The sequence below is a fragment of the Lissotriton vulgaris genome, chromosome 12, assembly GCF_964263255.1.
Source record: "Lissotriton vulgaris chromosome 12, aLisVul1.2, whole genome shotgun sequence".
NCBI classification, from domain to species: Eukaryota; Metazoa; Chordata; class Amphibia; order Caudata; family Salamandridae; genus Lissotriton; species Lissotriton vulgaris.
This window is the reverse complement of record NC_141700.1, coordinates 126703035-126718244: the sequence shown is the minus strand read 5'-3', so window position 1 is coordinate 126718244 and position 15210 is coordinate 126703035. Positions and strand designations below refer to the sequence as shown.

Here is a 15210-nt window from a genome sequence, read left to right as displayed (position 1 = left end):
TAATTTCTAATGAAACTAAAAGAGTAAAACAGATGGGAGTATTGTGTAACAATCTCTCTACGCTACAGTGAGTTATAGTCTTTCCCCACCATAAAACAAACATTGGTTCTCCCATTTAACCTTGGTATCCATTTATATCTGACCCTTTGTACATATATATATTACCCTTTATTCAACTGAAATGGGACTTGCATGGATTTATAAATCATATTTTGTTTAAAAACATATCTGTATTTATTTTAAGTGGCACATAAGGAATTGTTTACACTGCATCTTTGATTCCGTGTTTTTCTACACAATCAATATCACCTGGTACTGGTTTCTACCATTTGTATATTTTACAAGATATCAATTTCACTTCAGTGTGGTTTTATTTATTTAATATTTTTATATACATGTAAGATGTACTTAGATGTACTAATCACCTGATATTAATGTTAGCACCCTTGAAAGAATTCAATGCAGGCTCAAAACACATGAATTTTCTTCCATGACAGAGTAACACTATTCTCAGGGTGGATGGGTATTTTTTTCAAACAACGTAAAAGATTGATCCCTAACCATTCTACCTGACTCCTTTGGTAGCGAGGTGATGCATGGTAAGAGCACCCACCTATTTCGACCATTTGACAATTCAATTTATTCAGAAATATACTGATTGTTCTGGATGTAAAACAAGTCTCTCCCTATTTATCTTTGTATTAGTTTGGATATTTGGGTTTTGAAATCACTAGAAGTGGCAGAGAGTGCAATATCTATCTCGAAGTTCTATTTTTTTAGGTTTCTCTATCTCTAAGTTCTATTTTTTTAGGTTTCTTCTTCCTCCGATAGGGTTAAAAATCTCTGAGAATCAAAGCACATTTAGAGCCTGACTGGCAACCTGGAATTCTTCAAGAAGGCTTTAGATTCACCTTGGCTCAGAGGTCAAAGTCTGAGATATGTACGATAGAGTTCATAGGCAATCACTGTGCAGGTCTGTCAAAGACAAAGGCCTACTCCACATACGAAAATCAGCGTATGTCTATCACAGTCCTAGGCCTCCAACATAATCCACAGAGCGTCTTGCTGAAGACTAAGGAGACATGACATCTCAAATGGCTATTATCACATGAACGTTACGTTAAACGTTACGTTAAAAATATTTGTACCGCGCACGTTCACCAACGGATGAAAATCGAAAAAAAGAAATCAATACGTTTTTATTTTATTTTACTTTTCTTTTGTTCTCATTTGCCTCTATCACACCATTTTGCTTTTCTTGCCATCCGAAATGTCCATAACCGCATATGCTAACATGAGTTACCAGAGGTGGAGTCGAATGGAGACGCCCGGGGAATATTAACTCACACCGTCCAAGACCCAATGCACACCAATACCAGGTGGAGGAAAACCTACCACAGTGAAAAAAAGGTACAATCAGCCGAGTCGGAGAAGGGCTTAATCATAGGACCGCTGATCTAATAAATTAAGTGGAAATACTTCTATCAACTCAAAAGGGGTGCCCAAAATTCTTGCCTACGACGACCCTTGATTGACATATCTAAGTTTGCTACATTCTTTACAGATAATATCCAGTCAATACGTTGTATTATAGCTCATGTCTGTGAGGCATGGAAATAAGGGAACTGCTGTCACCAGTAATTGTGGTGCCTTATATGGAGCTGATGCCTCCCTTCTGATTGAGCCCTGCAGCTCCAGCCCGGACGTCCGTCAATGCCACCTAGTGTGGATACATTGAAACTAGTAACAAAAAAGTCCTGTATCTAGTTTGATGCTTGAGAAGTGTTCATGTAATGAATCTGTGGGTTTCGAATGGCCATTAAAACTGATATCTTTCAGAGGAAGCAACAAACTAGACAGTAAGGGACAAAATAGTTGTTAGGTGGTATGCTGCCAATACAAGGGCAGGGCTGAGAGAAAAAAGAGATAGATTCTGAATACTCACAATTACAAATAGTAATTATGGTAAAAAAAAAATCCAACTTTTTGGGGATGAAGAAGCTTTCTGGTCACGGATGTCTCAGCCCAAGCATGGGTCACTCAGCCCAAGCATGGGTCAACTCTTATCGTCAATGTTCTTTGTCTAGTGGGGGTAGAGCTGGACTATTGGGGATTTGAGTAAAAATAAGACGGTCCCAATGATGAGAGGAGTCCACGGGAGTTGATCTATTTGTCTCTGACTGGTGTAACATAGACATAGAGATGTTTGAAGTTTTTTTAAACTTAAAAAAAAGAGATGTTTGAAGTTAACAGTGTATAGTATAGTCCTGAAATCAGAAATTGGGACACTTCCTGCAAAGCGCAAGAAATACAATGGTTTCAACTGATTCTTTTAAAATAAGGTTTGCTAATTAAGAGGTTTATAAAGCAATAAAGCCCTGTCTTGATGAAAAGTTGCACTGAGGATACTGTTCTTTTAACAGGAAAACTAGAAAATAAAAAAATAAAAACCAGCACCCCCCACCATGGAGTTTTCCCCAATGGTGTGGAGGGCTATCAAACGTTTTTACTTTCACTTGCCTGCTCCTTTTTGATGGAGGAATGTGAAAGTAAATACTGGTCATTCGAGTGCCCACTCTAAATCGGACGGGTGGTCAAATGCCTAAACTTCTGACGGCCCTTACTCTATCTGGCTGTCGGAGGAGTATGTCAGTGACAGAGACAAGGTAGTCTTCATCGCTGATACACTGAAGGTCTGCGGGACTCTAAATGTACAGGAAGACCTTTAGTTTGGTGGAAAGGATACTCTGTTGCCGTTAAGTCAGAATGACCTCTCCGCCAAACACTAAATCAGTCCCTTAGTGGCAACAGAGGAAAGCAGGAGTGTAATCTGAGATCCAATACAGCAGCCGAGCTGCACTAAGAATGGCTGGATTTTCTTTTGGTTTCTACTAATAAGAAAATGTAGCTTTGGAGTTGCTTTTGTGAGTTGCGAGCCTAGAGTAAGATTTAATGAACAATTGTTTCCCTTCACCCTATAAACGTGACCTTCAAAAGGGCCACACTGAGGAAGGTTCCTTGGTGACCTCTAGCTGTTTGACTCACCATGTAGCCTGGTCTGTCCTGTCCCATCACCCTTTTCTATCATTTTCATGGCTTCGGATTTTAGAAATTTGGCCAGGGTTTCGTTGGAGGAATTCCACTCGATCAGCAGGGAACTGAAGTTGTCAAACTTGCGGTGATGCTGATCAAATGCAGCCAGCTCCATGATAGTGTTGCGGGAATACGATATGGGCAGCTGGATGCAAAAAGAAAAGATGGAAATGAAACAGGCAAGCAAAAACCTACTGGAACAATGAGTCAAAGTACTCCAAAAACAACAGTCAATGACTAAAACTACCAAAGTGAAAGCAAAACAGTAAGGCAATGAACCAAAGCAAGGATAAATGAATGCAGGGAAGTAGCTTGTGATGGACTCACACCTCTTACAAGGATCCAAGGAAACAGCCAGTCAATAATGTTTACCACTGATCATTATAGTCAGTGAGCAGTGGTCAAGGATTTCAACCAATCAAGAAAAATCACCTGGGAATCACTGATCTAAAAGATCAATCAATGACCTAAGAAACTATGAATGCAAAACCTAAGGAACCCAGCAACTAAGAAAAGTAGCAAGCAAGAACCCACGCCACCAATGGAACGAGTGACAGAAAGGAATTGTAAAGGATGGAATCTATCAAAGCAAGGGCCTTGAGAAAAATTCACTAATCTGGAATGCTGAGTCAAGAACCTTAGTATATGTTGAGCACAGAATTTAGGACATTAGTGTGCCAATAATCAAAACTGCAACACACAGTAAATACAGTGAAAAAGTCAAACCATAAAACAAAAGTCAAAGTGAAAGATATTTATGGGCCTCAACAGTGCTCCAGCAATCTCTGGGTGCAAAAAACACCCAAACCCACAGGCAAATGTTAAAAAAATAAGCAGAACCAAAGACCTTGTTTAAAACGTATTCAGAAAGCCGATCAGTTCTTACAAGGGCACGAGGAGACAGTGAGCCAAAAAGCTGCAAGGAAACATATTTAAGGATCCAGACCAAACAGCATGACGGCAATCATTAAGTAAAAGGCACTGGGGGTCATTCAAAGAGTTAAAATAAAGAGCCTAGAGCCAGATCACCAAACCAGCTACGAACATGACCCATGGAGGGTTGAGTGGTGGCTGAGGGATATAGAACAGAGGAAGCAAAACCTGCAAGATTTTATTTCAAACACAGTCATTTACTACACTGGGAGAGAGGCAAATGTGAGGATAGTTCATAGAGGGGCTAGCTCACTGGCCATACCAGGATGTACTAGCAAGCCTTTTTACCTCTGACATCAACACAAGATGGGACTAAATATGAAGCTTTTTAACCAGTCAAAAACAGAACGAAACAGTGAGCAGAGAATAAAAAGTGAGAAGCCAAAAGCGTTGATAAAGAATGTATTAAAGTGAAAAGCCAAACAGAAAGCTTGAGGGTGATGGCCATTTTGCAAGTAATATGGGGCCAGATGTAGGTAGCCATATAGCGAGCGCTAACGCTGATCGCTATTTGGAAGCGAGCAATGTAGGTAAGCTGAAACCTACTAGCAAAATAAGAAATCGCATTATTTTGCTCTTGCATTTAAGGAATCGCAAATTGCAATTCCTTAAATGCAATGTAAGTAGCACAAAAGAAAGTGCACTTTAGCCTTAAGGAATCGCTACTTACCACCTACTTCAAGTTGGTGGTAATTAGTGATTTACTTTAAAAAAGCAAGTTTTTGCTTTTTTAAGTGCCATGTCGCACACATTCATGTCTTTAGGGCATGTATGTGTGCCACATGTGCACACAAGCAGATTTCAGGGGTGCAACAGGGTGTCCTTTTGGAACCCTGGCACCCTTGAAATTGCGCCTGCAATTTGCAAATGCCTCTTGGTGACTCGCAAATTGCGGGAGCAATTCTTATTCATTCCTATGGGCCTCTTGGCCCATAGGAATGAATGGGAAAGTATTCCTTAATTGCGAATCGCAATTTGCAATTCACAATTAAGGAATAGTAAGGAATCGCAAAAAACATTGCGATTCCTACCTACATGGCATTTTGCGATTCCTTAATAACGATTCCCTAAAAATCGCTATTAAGGAATCGCAAACATGCATTTACCTACATCTGGCCCATGGTCTCCATGTCTATGATGAGGGTCACCTCTGCAACCAACCACGAGTTATCAAAAGACTAGAAGTAACTTAAAACTTACCAGCGGTGTGTTATGCTGTGAAAGTGGGCATGGCGGGGAGCCACTTGGCACTTCATATACTGGGGACACAAACATACTTGCTGGGAGAGCACAGATAAACTGTACTCGGACCATTTTCACCGCAGGGCTTGGATTGAGTGCTCCTGGTACGTTCCCAACCTGAAAGGTGAGTCCCTGAAAGAAAGGTAAACTGAATTGTTACAGGAAAAGGTATCATAAATGTGCATGGTGTGCTCATCCCAAATACTGGAAAACATAAAAGGAGCACATAAAAGAAACACCCTTGTCTGCTTATAGGCAGGACACATCGTCTTTGCAACGTTTAACGCACTTGTTTCGACCATGCCGAATATTTCAGCCATGCACTCATCTGGATGCCAGGATCAACCTTGTGTGATGCATCTGCTCGCACTCCTATAGAAGGTAGTATTACCACCACTCTGCTCTAAGTGCCTGACAAATGCTTCTCTGATATTCAGCTCATGCATTCTGTGGGTTTCAGCCTAGCATTTCTGCGGGTGTCAGCCTCAAGCTCCTAATAATGCCAGCTTCAGACTCCTTCAAGCTGGAGTTTCATATCCTTCCCACATTAACCAACCTGACTCCTAAGAAATCCAGCCTCTGCACTGCAGAGGACTGGAGAGCCACGCTTCTATGGATCACAAGAGACACTCTACTAAACGCACCAGTTATAGTTTCTACCTAGATGGTAAGATCACCTTTTCACGTATCAGGGAGCTCAAAATAATCCTATCCTCACGGTTCAAGTTCATGGAGTTGACTCTAATCTGCTTGCCCTTAAGAAGGGATGTTACATAACCATCTTCTGGATATTGCAGACATCATGGACTGGTGTAGGCCTGCTCGCCCACATCCAGCAGTGCTCCTGTTCTCTCTCTCCCTCTCTCTCTACATTGCAGAAACCAGTGGCTGTTCTGGATCTGCTTTGTTCAAGAATATTCTGGTTCCCAACTTCAGTAATGGGATATGATCAAAGGCCAGTTCTACTTTGCATGTCAATGTCCATAGAACTTCCTCCTACCACTATGTTTCCCTTGCAGAGATCTGCTGCTAGCAGGGACACCTTCTCTTCCATTGCAGTGTCCTAGCATTTATGTGTTCTGTTGAATGACCTGGTCAGTCAGTACCAGTATCCGCACCCTCTTTCTTTATGCGCTAGGTTAAATTGCTTGATCATGTCTAAACACATCTGCTGCCGCAACGACATAAGACTGCAGAGATCAAGGGATGGTCCTGATCTGCCCTTGCATACCACGCATGCTCCCATTCCAACAATAAAGGACTTGATATGCTATGTTTATGTTAACAGAGATTGTAAAGCAATGGAATGCCTTTAGCATGGCCTTTTAACACTGCCGGGTTTGTGGCACTCTCAAATCCAGGTCTCATGGATTCCATCACAGACTGACGTCTGTTATTGTGTTCTGTGGGAGATTGTGATTGTTTACTACTATGGTTAGCACTGTTGTGAGCTTAATGATAAGTCAGTGACATCTGAGCTGTGCGGTGTTCTGTCTTATGCGCACGGTTAGATGTTGTTTGGTGTGTAGCAGAACTGCTATGTTCACAGCAACTTCTAAGTATCCCGAGCTGTCCTTATTCAATGCTCCAAACCATTCCAATCTCTGCCCTTGGACAGTGTGTAGATTAGGGACTATTTCTTACTTGCTCTCCCAATTCCAGGCACAGAATCCGGTAGATGTACTGGCTTTGCTTCCTCTTGCCTGGCGGCCACAGGGGGTCCTTCTTGATGCGCTCCTCTACCTCAGCCTCCAACTCAACAAAGAAGCGGGACGGCTCCAAGATCCATGGTCGCGGACCACCCTCGAACACCATCTCCTTTACCGAGTGTAGGGTGACAAGCGCCACTTCCGTTGGATTCACTGCCTATTCATGAAGGAGGAAACCAGACATAATGGAGAACATACTGGAATATGAGAAGATAAGGCAACGCGCTGAAGGGGAGTCTAAAGCTGGTACCTTGACGTGAATCGGAGCAGGAGCAGGAGCAGTGCAGGAGTGCCAGAGTGAGGAGCAAGTGCACAGCAAGGGAGGCAGGAGTGGAACATGAGCAGGAGTGTAGGATATAAACAGGTATACTGCACCGGAAGTACAGAGTTACAGGCACTGAGCAAAAAGATAATCAACACCAGACGCCAGGAAAGCAGTAAGGTGAGCATTCACCCAGACACACATAGACAAATGGAGAAACAAAGAGAAAAACACACAAACTCCCCCACCTCCTGATATGAAGAACATTAGGAGCATTGGAGATCAACATGGTAAAAAGGCAAGTCTCAAACCTTCAAAGGTTCGAAGGTTGCAAACGTTGCACTGCTTTCAAAATACTCGTCATACACCACAGAGAATATTGTCACCAGCGTGTATCCAGAAGACTCCGCCATGAACTGAATGCTGCTGCAGTACTCCTGGCCAAACTTGTGCCAACCTGCACAGTGAAGAGAGATGGCATTATTCCTTCTATGCTCCCATATATACTTATTTGCGGGGAAACAGCCACTAAAATTCATGTTAGATCATATCTGGAATTCTCACATAAGCACTGGGCATGTGTGTAATGTCTGCATCTCCTGCATGGCACTCTGAGTAACACAGTGTCATGAGCTGAGCATAGCCCTAAATGTTTCCTAAGATTGTACATTTGATAAAGGACACTAGTTTTAGGTTTTTTAACACTTTGGGCCAGATCTACGACAGTTGTTGCATGGGCAAACGGGTTTGCGAACCCGTTTGCGCATGTAAAAACCAATAGGGGTATGTACCATACCAAAATAGCGAGTCGCAATTTATTTGCGACTGGTTATTTTGGAATTGTGAGTCGCTATTAGGAAGGGGCCTTCCCTTCCTAATAGGGAGCGCAACCCCATGTACAAATGTTTTGCGACTGCACTTCAAGAGGGTGGTAATGGGGTCGCAAAAGGGAAGGGGTCCCCAAGGGACCCCTTTTCCTTTGCAAATGCAGGGGAATTTTTTAAGGGCAGGCAGTGGTCCCAGGGACCACTACCTACCCTTAACAAATTAAACGGGCCGTTTCATTTTTTTCTTCTTTAAATGCATACCATTTTCATTTAAGGAAAACGAACTGCATTTTTTTTAAAACTGCTTTATTTAAAAGCAGTCCCAGATATGATGGTCTGCTGAGCCCAGCAGGCCACCATACCTGGGAGGGCCTGCCATTCCCAATGGAGTCGCAAATTGCGAGAGGCTCATTATTATTCATGAGCCTCTCAATTTGCGACCCATTGGGAATCGCTAACAGTGTGTTACACACTCCAGTACATCCAAAATAGCGCCTCGCAAATTGCGAGGCGCTATTTTTTTTGTGTCGTACATCAGGCGCTATTTTTTTTTGTGTCGTTCATCTGGGCTTTGTGCCCTTTTACCTACATATCACTTATATCTCCTATACCATACACAGGCTACACTTCCTACACCGGACATTTTGTGTTACGCCCTATACCATTGTCTACATTCTATCCCACCACTTACACCCTTTTCTACCAAGCTCCAGCTACACCAAAGGTAGTAGCTGCACCACTGTCAACGAATGGATGATTCCAAAACACCTAAAACTATATGCCAGCAAGAGCCAAATCTCTTTTACATTTTCATTCAATCTCAATTATTTACCTCTTGTCCTACAGAGCAGGGTTCTTTACCCATCACAAACAACTTAGAGAGAAGAATTGGAGTCAGCCCATTATCCGGTCTCACGTTAACACATACCCTTGTAATTAGCCCAAGTAGAAATCAGTGCTGTCTAAGTTGAACTGGTTATCTGTCAGCAGTATTTCAAAAGTCTTTTATGTTGTGGGGGATCAATTAATGACATACATTTCTTTTCAAATCTTAGTTTTATAACAGTCCCGGCTGTTGGGAGATCTCTGACCAAGACTTCTGTATAAGTGCATCTCCACTCCTGCAAGTTGTCAGAACAAAACTCATGCATAGGTACATTTAGCTGCCACCGGGTCTCAAGGAGCATGTCCTCAGCCTCTTGAAGGGCTCTTAGCATGAGATGGGGGGAATTTAATATCCAATTCTATGGCTACTGCTGTTTGGTTCTTTGTCACAGGGTGACCCTTTGAGTCCTTGAAGGACATCTTACAACCAAGGTATTATGTCATCTTCCGCTCTACTAGCACAAGACAGCAAAGATCCATGTTCGGGTTATGGGAGGCAGAGAGAGAGACATATATATAGTAAATGAACCTGTTGTTCAGTGTGTCGCATTGCTTTACTGAGTTCTGTTTTTGACATGCTTTTTGCTTCTATGCATCCAGTACCTTATTGTTTTTCCTCGGGATTCCTTCTATGCACCGATTCCTTTTATGCGCCGATACCCTAAACCACCCTGGGGGATAACCCCCGACTGCCAGTTCTTCAGGGTGACTGCCCCTCATGGATGTCAATTCACCAAAATGCCAGGGGTAGTGGAAGTTCCATCCCAGGTCATGTGATAACACGTTGATTTTGACCTTGATGATATCAAAGGAATTGATATTCCATGACCTCTGACCCACAACATCACAGAAAGTGACATCCCTAGAGTTAACATAAATAGCAATAACTACCAGAGGTGCAGCTGACAGCTACCAAGGTATACCCTTCATTTGCCTTATAAATGCATGTTATGTTATATAAGGTTTAGTACCAAACACCAGACACATCACTGGAATAATTTGAAATAATGGTCCAGGGTGCAATCATCAGATTCTCTGGCGCAGCTTGAATTACACCAGACAAGCTCAATTATCCATGATACAGTACAAATACCAAAGCACTAGCATCATTTACAAGAGCACAGCTTCATGTATCTAGACACAGCTGCGACTGCCTCAGGTAACTGCTCAGGTAAACCAATAAAAAGGCAGAAGGCCAGATGAGCCCAGGCATAGCAGTAAATGCTCAGGTATAGTATAAAATTCTCAGGCAACAAGTCAAACACCTGAATACAAGCACAATATGTCCGGTCACAGTGTGTTCCTAGTTACAGGCATCAAAAGCCCCTGCCAATCAAGTTCAGCTCATGCTGAGATAGGTCTTCATTATTTTCAGATACAGCCTCAAATGGCCAATTGTGCTTTACTTTGCCTAGGTGTATCCTCAAAATGATGTCCACCCTCACTCTTTCACATCTGTATGTTCAGCAATAACTACCAGAACACAGTGTAAAGTATATTGGATTCTATTGACATTTTCACAGGCATGAGCAATTAAGCAGTGCATCATTGCCCTGTGTAGGAATTCAGGACTCCATGCCATAGACCATTAGAAAGACAAGCACAAACCATTTTCTTCCTGACATACAACCTGTTGGATTCAGGCATAAGGTTGTGTTTTTCCAGAAGTATGAAATCCAAAGCTGCCATGTTTCATAGGTAAATTAAAGCACTGGGGTTCTTTATCAGATGAACTGATTTCAGGTACCAGTAATATTGCATTCCCTGCACCACCTTAATCGGAAAAAGGGCCAAAGCGGGAAGCCACAAAATTGATTTTTAAGGACCTAGGAGTGGTCTACAGGAAGGAAAAATTCTGTGGACCCTCCTTCACGGTTTCTTCCAATGGTACCACTGACTCGCCCAGCCACCACACCTTCCCCATCCTTATTTCCACAAATAGGATGGAAGTATAAACACTGCATCCTTTCATTATCCTCTGTCCTACACCCATCCTTAGCTAAACCTTCCTTCCCACTCTTCACATTTTACTTCTTCTCACCCCCCTCTATGTTAGTTAATGAAGGCCCCTTCTATGTCTAGGCCTCTCCAGTGACTCAGCATGGCATACAAGTACAATGAAGTGAAAGGATGGCTGTACTACAGGGGCACTCGCATTCCAAGACTACACCTGAGATTGGGGATCAACTAGAGTACCACAGATAGAGGACACACATAGTTTGTGTTAGAGGTGTAATAAAATGAAGTGAAGTGCTGATTTAGAAACTCTGCCCTTGCATTTATATTAACCCCTTCCACGCTGATGACGAGCTGGGCTTGTCATGGCGTAGCCTCCTCGCACGCTGATGACGAGCCCAGCTCGTCACGTAACATGCGTTTTTAAAATCTCAGCGTGCGAGCTGAATTCCGCTAGCGCGCATGAGGTTGTTTGTTAGAACTGTAGAAATAAAGTAAAACAATAAAGATGCTTAACCCATTTTAACATGAAGAGCTCTTTATCAGGCACAGTAATCCTTCAAACTATGCATCATTGAGCACCATAAACACCCATTATGTACAGAGCTATGGAGCCATACAGAGACATGAAGTGTTACTACAAAAGCAACACATCATTACCTTATGGTGTGGACTCCTGTCCCTGTCTCAAGATACCTGAGATGAATTCTGTACTCAGACGGAAGGCCCTGATGCTGCTAGCCCGGTGGCTATGTGATAACCATAAGTGCAGGGATGGACGGGTGGTGGCACAATGCACTGCACCTGAAGTAAAAGTGCTGCAGGGACTCGGCGACCCAACTACATGGAGTCAGTGTCTCATTGTATGTCCTGAGTGATGTAGCCACTACAAAGATCTGATGTCTGCTGGAGGAGAAACATTCTGAAACTCAACTTGACCTTGTTAGTGTACATTGGTCTGATTCTTGAGCACCACCATGGCCTAGGAACATGATGAACAGTTCCACTGTTAGGTCATTAGGGTCAATTTGGCAGCCATTTATTGACTAACGGCAAGGAGACCAACAAGTAGTTTCAAATTTGATAGTGTTCCAGCTCCCTTGGGCCCCATTTGCACAACACAGGCTTGCTGCAACATTCACCATAATAAAATACAACTGCGACATTACCAGGCTGACTTTCGTGGAGCATGCGACCTGACAGCAAAGGTAAATTGAGAGGGTGTTTCACCACCTCTGTCTAAAACTACACTTCTGCAAACTACAAAAAGAAAGAGAAGTCATTGATGATGGTTTGGCTATCGTTGGAGACCACTTCTAATGTAAGCCCTTGAGCTGGGCATTTAACTGAGCTTTTGATGTTCCAGAATAAGCAAAGAGGTCAAATAACTTAAGCAGGAAGGCACCATCTCAGCAGAAGGCGTTTGTATATTTTAATACAAATGATAACCTTGAAACTCTTTCCTGTTACCTGTGGGCCATTCAGGAAATGCACCATATTGTCAACTGTTGCATGTTTCTGCATGTGGTCCAATTTAAACTTAAACACGTTTACAATTTGAGTGTAGTTTCCTTTTATTTTGTAATAATAATAATATTTTATTAATTTAGGTTTTAATGCTGCTTGCAGGTTATTAATGCATGACTTGGCGGAATGGATTGCGCTTTTATGGCACATTTCAGGTGGTGGTAATAGGAGGAGGTTGTAAATCAGGTGATTGTGCTCCAGATCCCCATCTTGCTATCAAAGGGGAACTCGAGCTCGCGGGTACACAGGTACAGTTAGTAAAGGTGGGGATGAGAGTTTGTGACCGGCAGTGGAGGGGGCGATAAGTGTTCTGCCTTTGCTGTTTGAGCATTAGGCAGTGGTTTGTCATCTCATAGCTGATTGTAGCAAAACAGAATATTACAAAGCTTTGAGAGATTTAGTAATATAAGAGGAGACATTCTTCGAAGCAGTAAAGGGAAGCTCCTTGGAGAGGCCACACATTGCTCCTACACGAGGGCCCCACTGTCACAGGTATCAGGTAGCTAAACCCTAATTCGATGGTTGTTCATGTCAAGGCCATGTGTACATGTCAAGGCCATGTGCAGCAATATCCTAATGCTGCCTCTGTAAGCTGTAAATCACCACTAGATGTGCACAATCGTGTATCAACTCCCAGAACTCACCATAATGCGCTACTTTGCTAGGTTTGTGCAAGTCAGTAACTGCTCAACCTAAAGCACCATTAACAACGGCCAGTGGAGGAACTGGAATACCTCATAAAACTTTTCTATATTCTTTTTTAATGGGTCACACAATAACTTCGTTTCTGAAGGGTGATGATAAGGGTGTATCTTTGTGTCAAACATATATAGTATTGAGGCACGGTTCCGTACACACTCTACAGCGAGCCTTTGGCATACTGCGTCCAGCAACAACAGCGACTCTTAAAAGTCAAGGGTACAAAAAAGTACCAGGATTAGGTGAATAAGCCACGCTGCCATCTCACCAGCCGCACCTAGAACAATAACTGGCGTCAAACTAGGTACCCAACACTGTGGAACACAGCTGCGTCCTCTGGTACAGGATTACACAGTAAAAGTGCAGCGGGTAAACTCAGGCCCCCTTTCACCGTGACGCGCACCATGCCTGCCTCCATCTTGAGCTGTTCCACCAACCTCAGCATGGTGCCTGCGTTAGAGTTGGACATGTTGCTGCCAGGAAAAGCACAGAGAGAATGGAGGAAAAAGAGCAGACAGGCGTGATGCTGGCTGAGAGCGGTAGCAGCTGGCGGCTCTTAGACCGCAAGGACTGCCAGATGTGGTAGAAGATCTGAGACTGGGTGCTCACAGTCGGCAATTTAAGCAGCCAATCAGGTCTGGACCAGCCCTGATGAGGGTGGGCAGGCATATGGAGGCAGAAAGGGGACAGAAAATCCAGCGAATACTAACCCACTGGAAGTGGAGAAAGATGGCGGCTGCCGCAATCCTGTGAACCCATGAAAGCGGGCACTGTGCTGAAGCATGAAGCGCAACACCAGTGTGGCTAAAAGTTAGGCACCTGGCTACCATGGTGAACCCTTGTTACAATGACGGCACTTGAACTTTAGCTTTAAACATGTAAAGCTAAAGCACAGGTGTGCTGCGATTACTTCAAGAGTAAAGAAATAGAAAAAAATTGTATATTTTTTTACTTTAGATTTGAAGCACCTGCGCTTTAGATGTTTAAAGGTAATGCACGGGTGCTGCCATTGTAACCAAAGTAAATAAACAGGAAAAAAAGGCATGCATTGTGGAGAATGTCTTGCCTGCAACAGCAGGCCGGAGAAAGCTAGTTAAGAAAGTAGTGCTCCAGGGCTAAAATTAAAACGACCCAAGTACCAACACATGTAACAGGGGGTGTCCTCATGGGAGGCTACAAGAAGAGCAAATGCCAGTTACAAATGCCAGTTACATCTAAGCAGTTTATTTGTTCCAACTGCTTTTGCACTGTTTTTAATTTGGATTAGCAGAAGATATCCATGAAAATTGTTTCTTCTACTACCAATTTTATCTTCACTTTTCACATCAATGCACTGCGTCCATCTCTCAGATTCATAGAATATTTCTTCACATCTACAGTTTCTCACTTGTCCTCTCTGTTGAAAACATCTGTGTGCTCCCCTTTCTTAGTGAGAAGGGTGTAGCCTCTGGTTACACTAGTGAGTAACCAGGAAAGAGAACCCAGATGATGAAGCATGTCACCTCGGTGAGGTATGGGTTTCCGTCCTTTTTAAAGAATTTTCCTTTTTAAAGATGGTTTTTGCCTCTTCGAAGGCAGTATCCTCTGTAGACAGCACACTAGGTTCTTTGCATCTAAATTGGGTTTTATACCTTCTACACTTTTTAGACCCATGGATAGTTTGTTGGTTATATAAGTACACTCAGGGGAGCATATCCATGCAAGGTCTTTAAATATTTCCTTGGACCCTCCTTAAAAGGTTTGTGTTGTTTTATTCATGTGAGGAATCCCATCTCCCTGAAGTTATTCTTGCACATGGTGAAAGGCCTTTCTGCTATATGCTTTTCTTTCTTTGAAGAATTGCTGCACAGGTTATGCATGTGTTGGCTACTTTTTGGGAATTTTAAGCTATCTGAACAGTTGGGTAGAGGCAAGTCAGGGGGTTTAACCCCTCCCCTGCTGATGACGGAACCGCTCCGCTGATGACGGAGCGGTTCCGTCATGGCCCTGCCGCTGCGCCTGCGCGGCGCGTTCTATGGAGCGGGCGGGGCCGTGACGGAACCGCTCCGTCATTAGCACAGCGCAACCAACGCTGGTG

The 15210-nt window shown here is 43.1% G+C and overlaps 1 protein-coding gene across 1 annotated transcript in view; it reads right to left on the bottom strand.

Annotated features, from left to right (window-relative positions):
* NUP210L (nucleoporin 210 like) overlaps window positions 1–15210 on the bottom strand; it is a 307190-nt gene that overhangs the window by 207514 nt on the left and 84466 nt on the right. Inside the window, exons 14-17 of the mRNA XM_086945518.1 lie at window positions 7551–7696; window positions 6913–7134; window positions 5227–5400; window positions 3046–3238 (exon numbers count right to left, since the gene is read on the bottom strand). Coding sequence (XP_086801644.1) covers window positions 3046–3238; window positions 5227–5400; window positions 6913–7134; window positions 7551–7696 — 735 coding nt within the window. The remainder of the gene's footprint in view (window positions 1–3045; window positions 3239–5226; window positions 5401–6912; window positions 7135–7550; window positions 7697–15210) is intronic.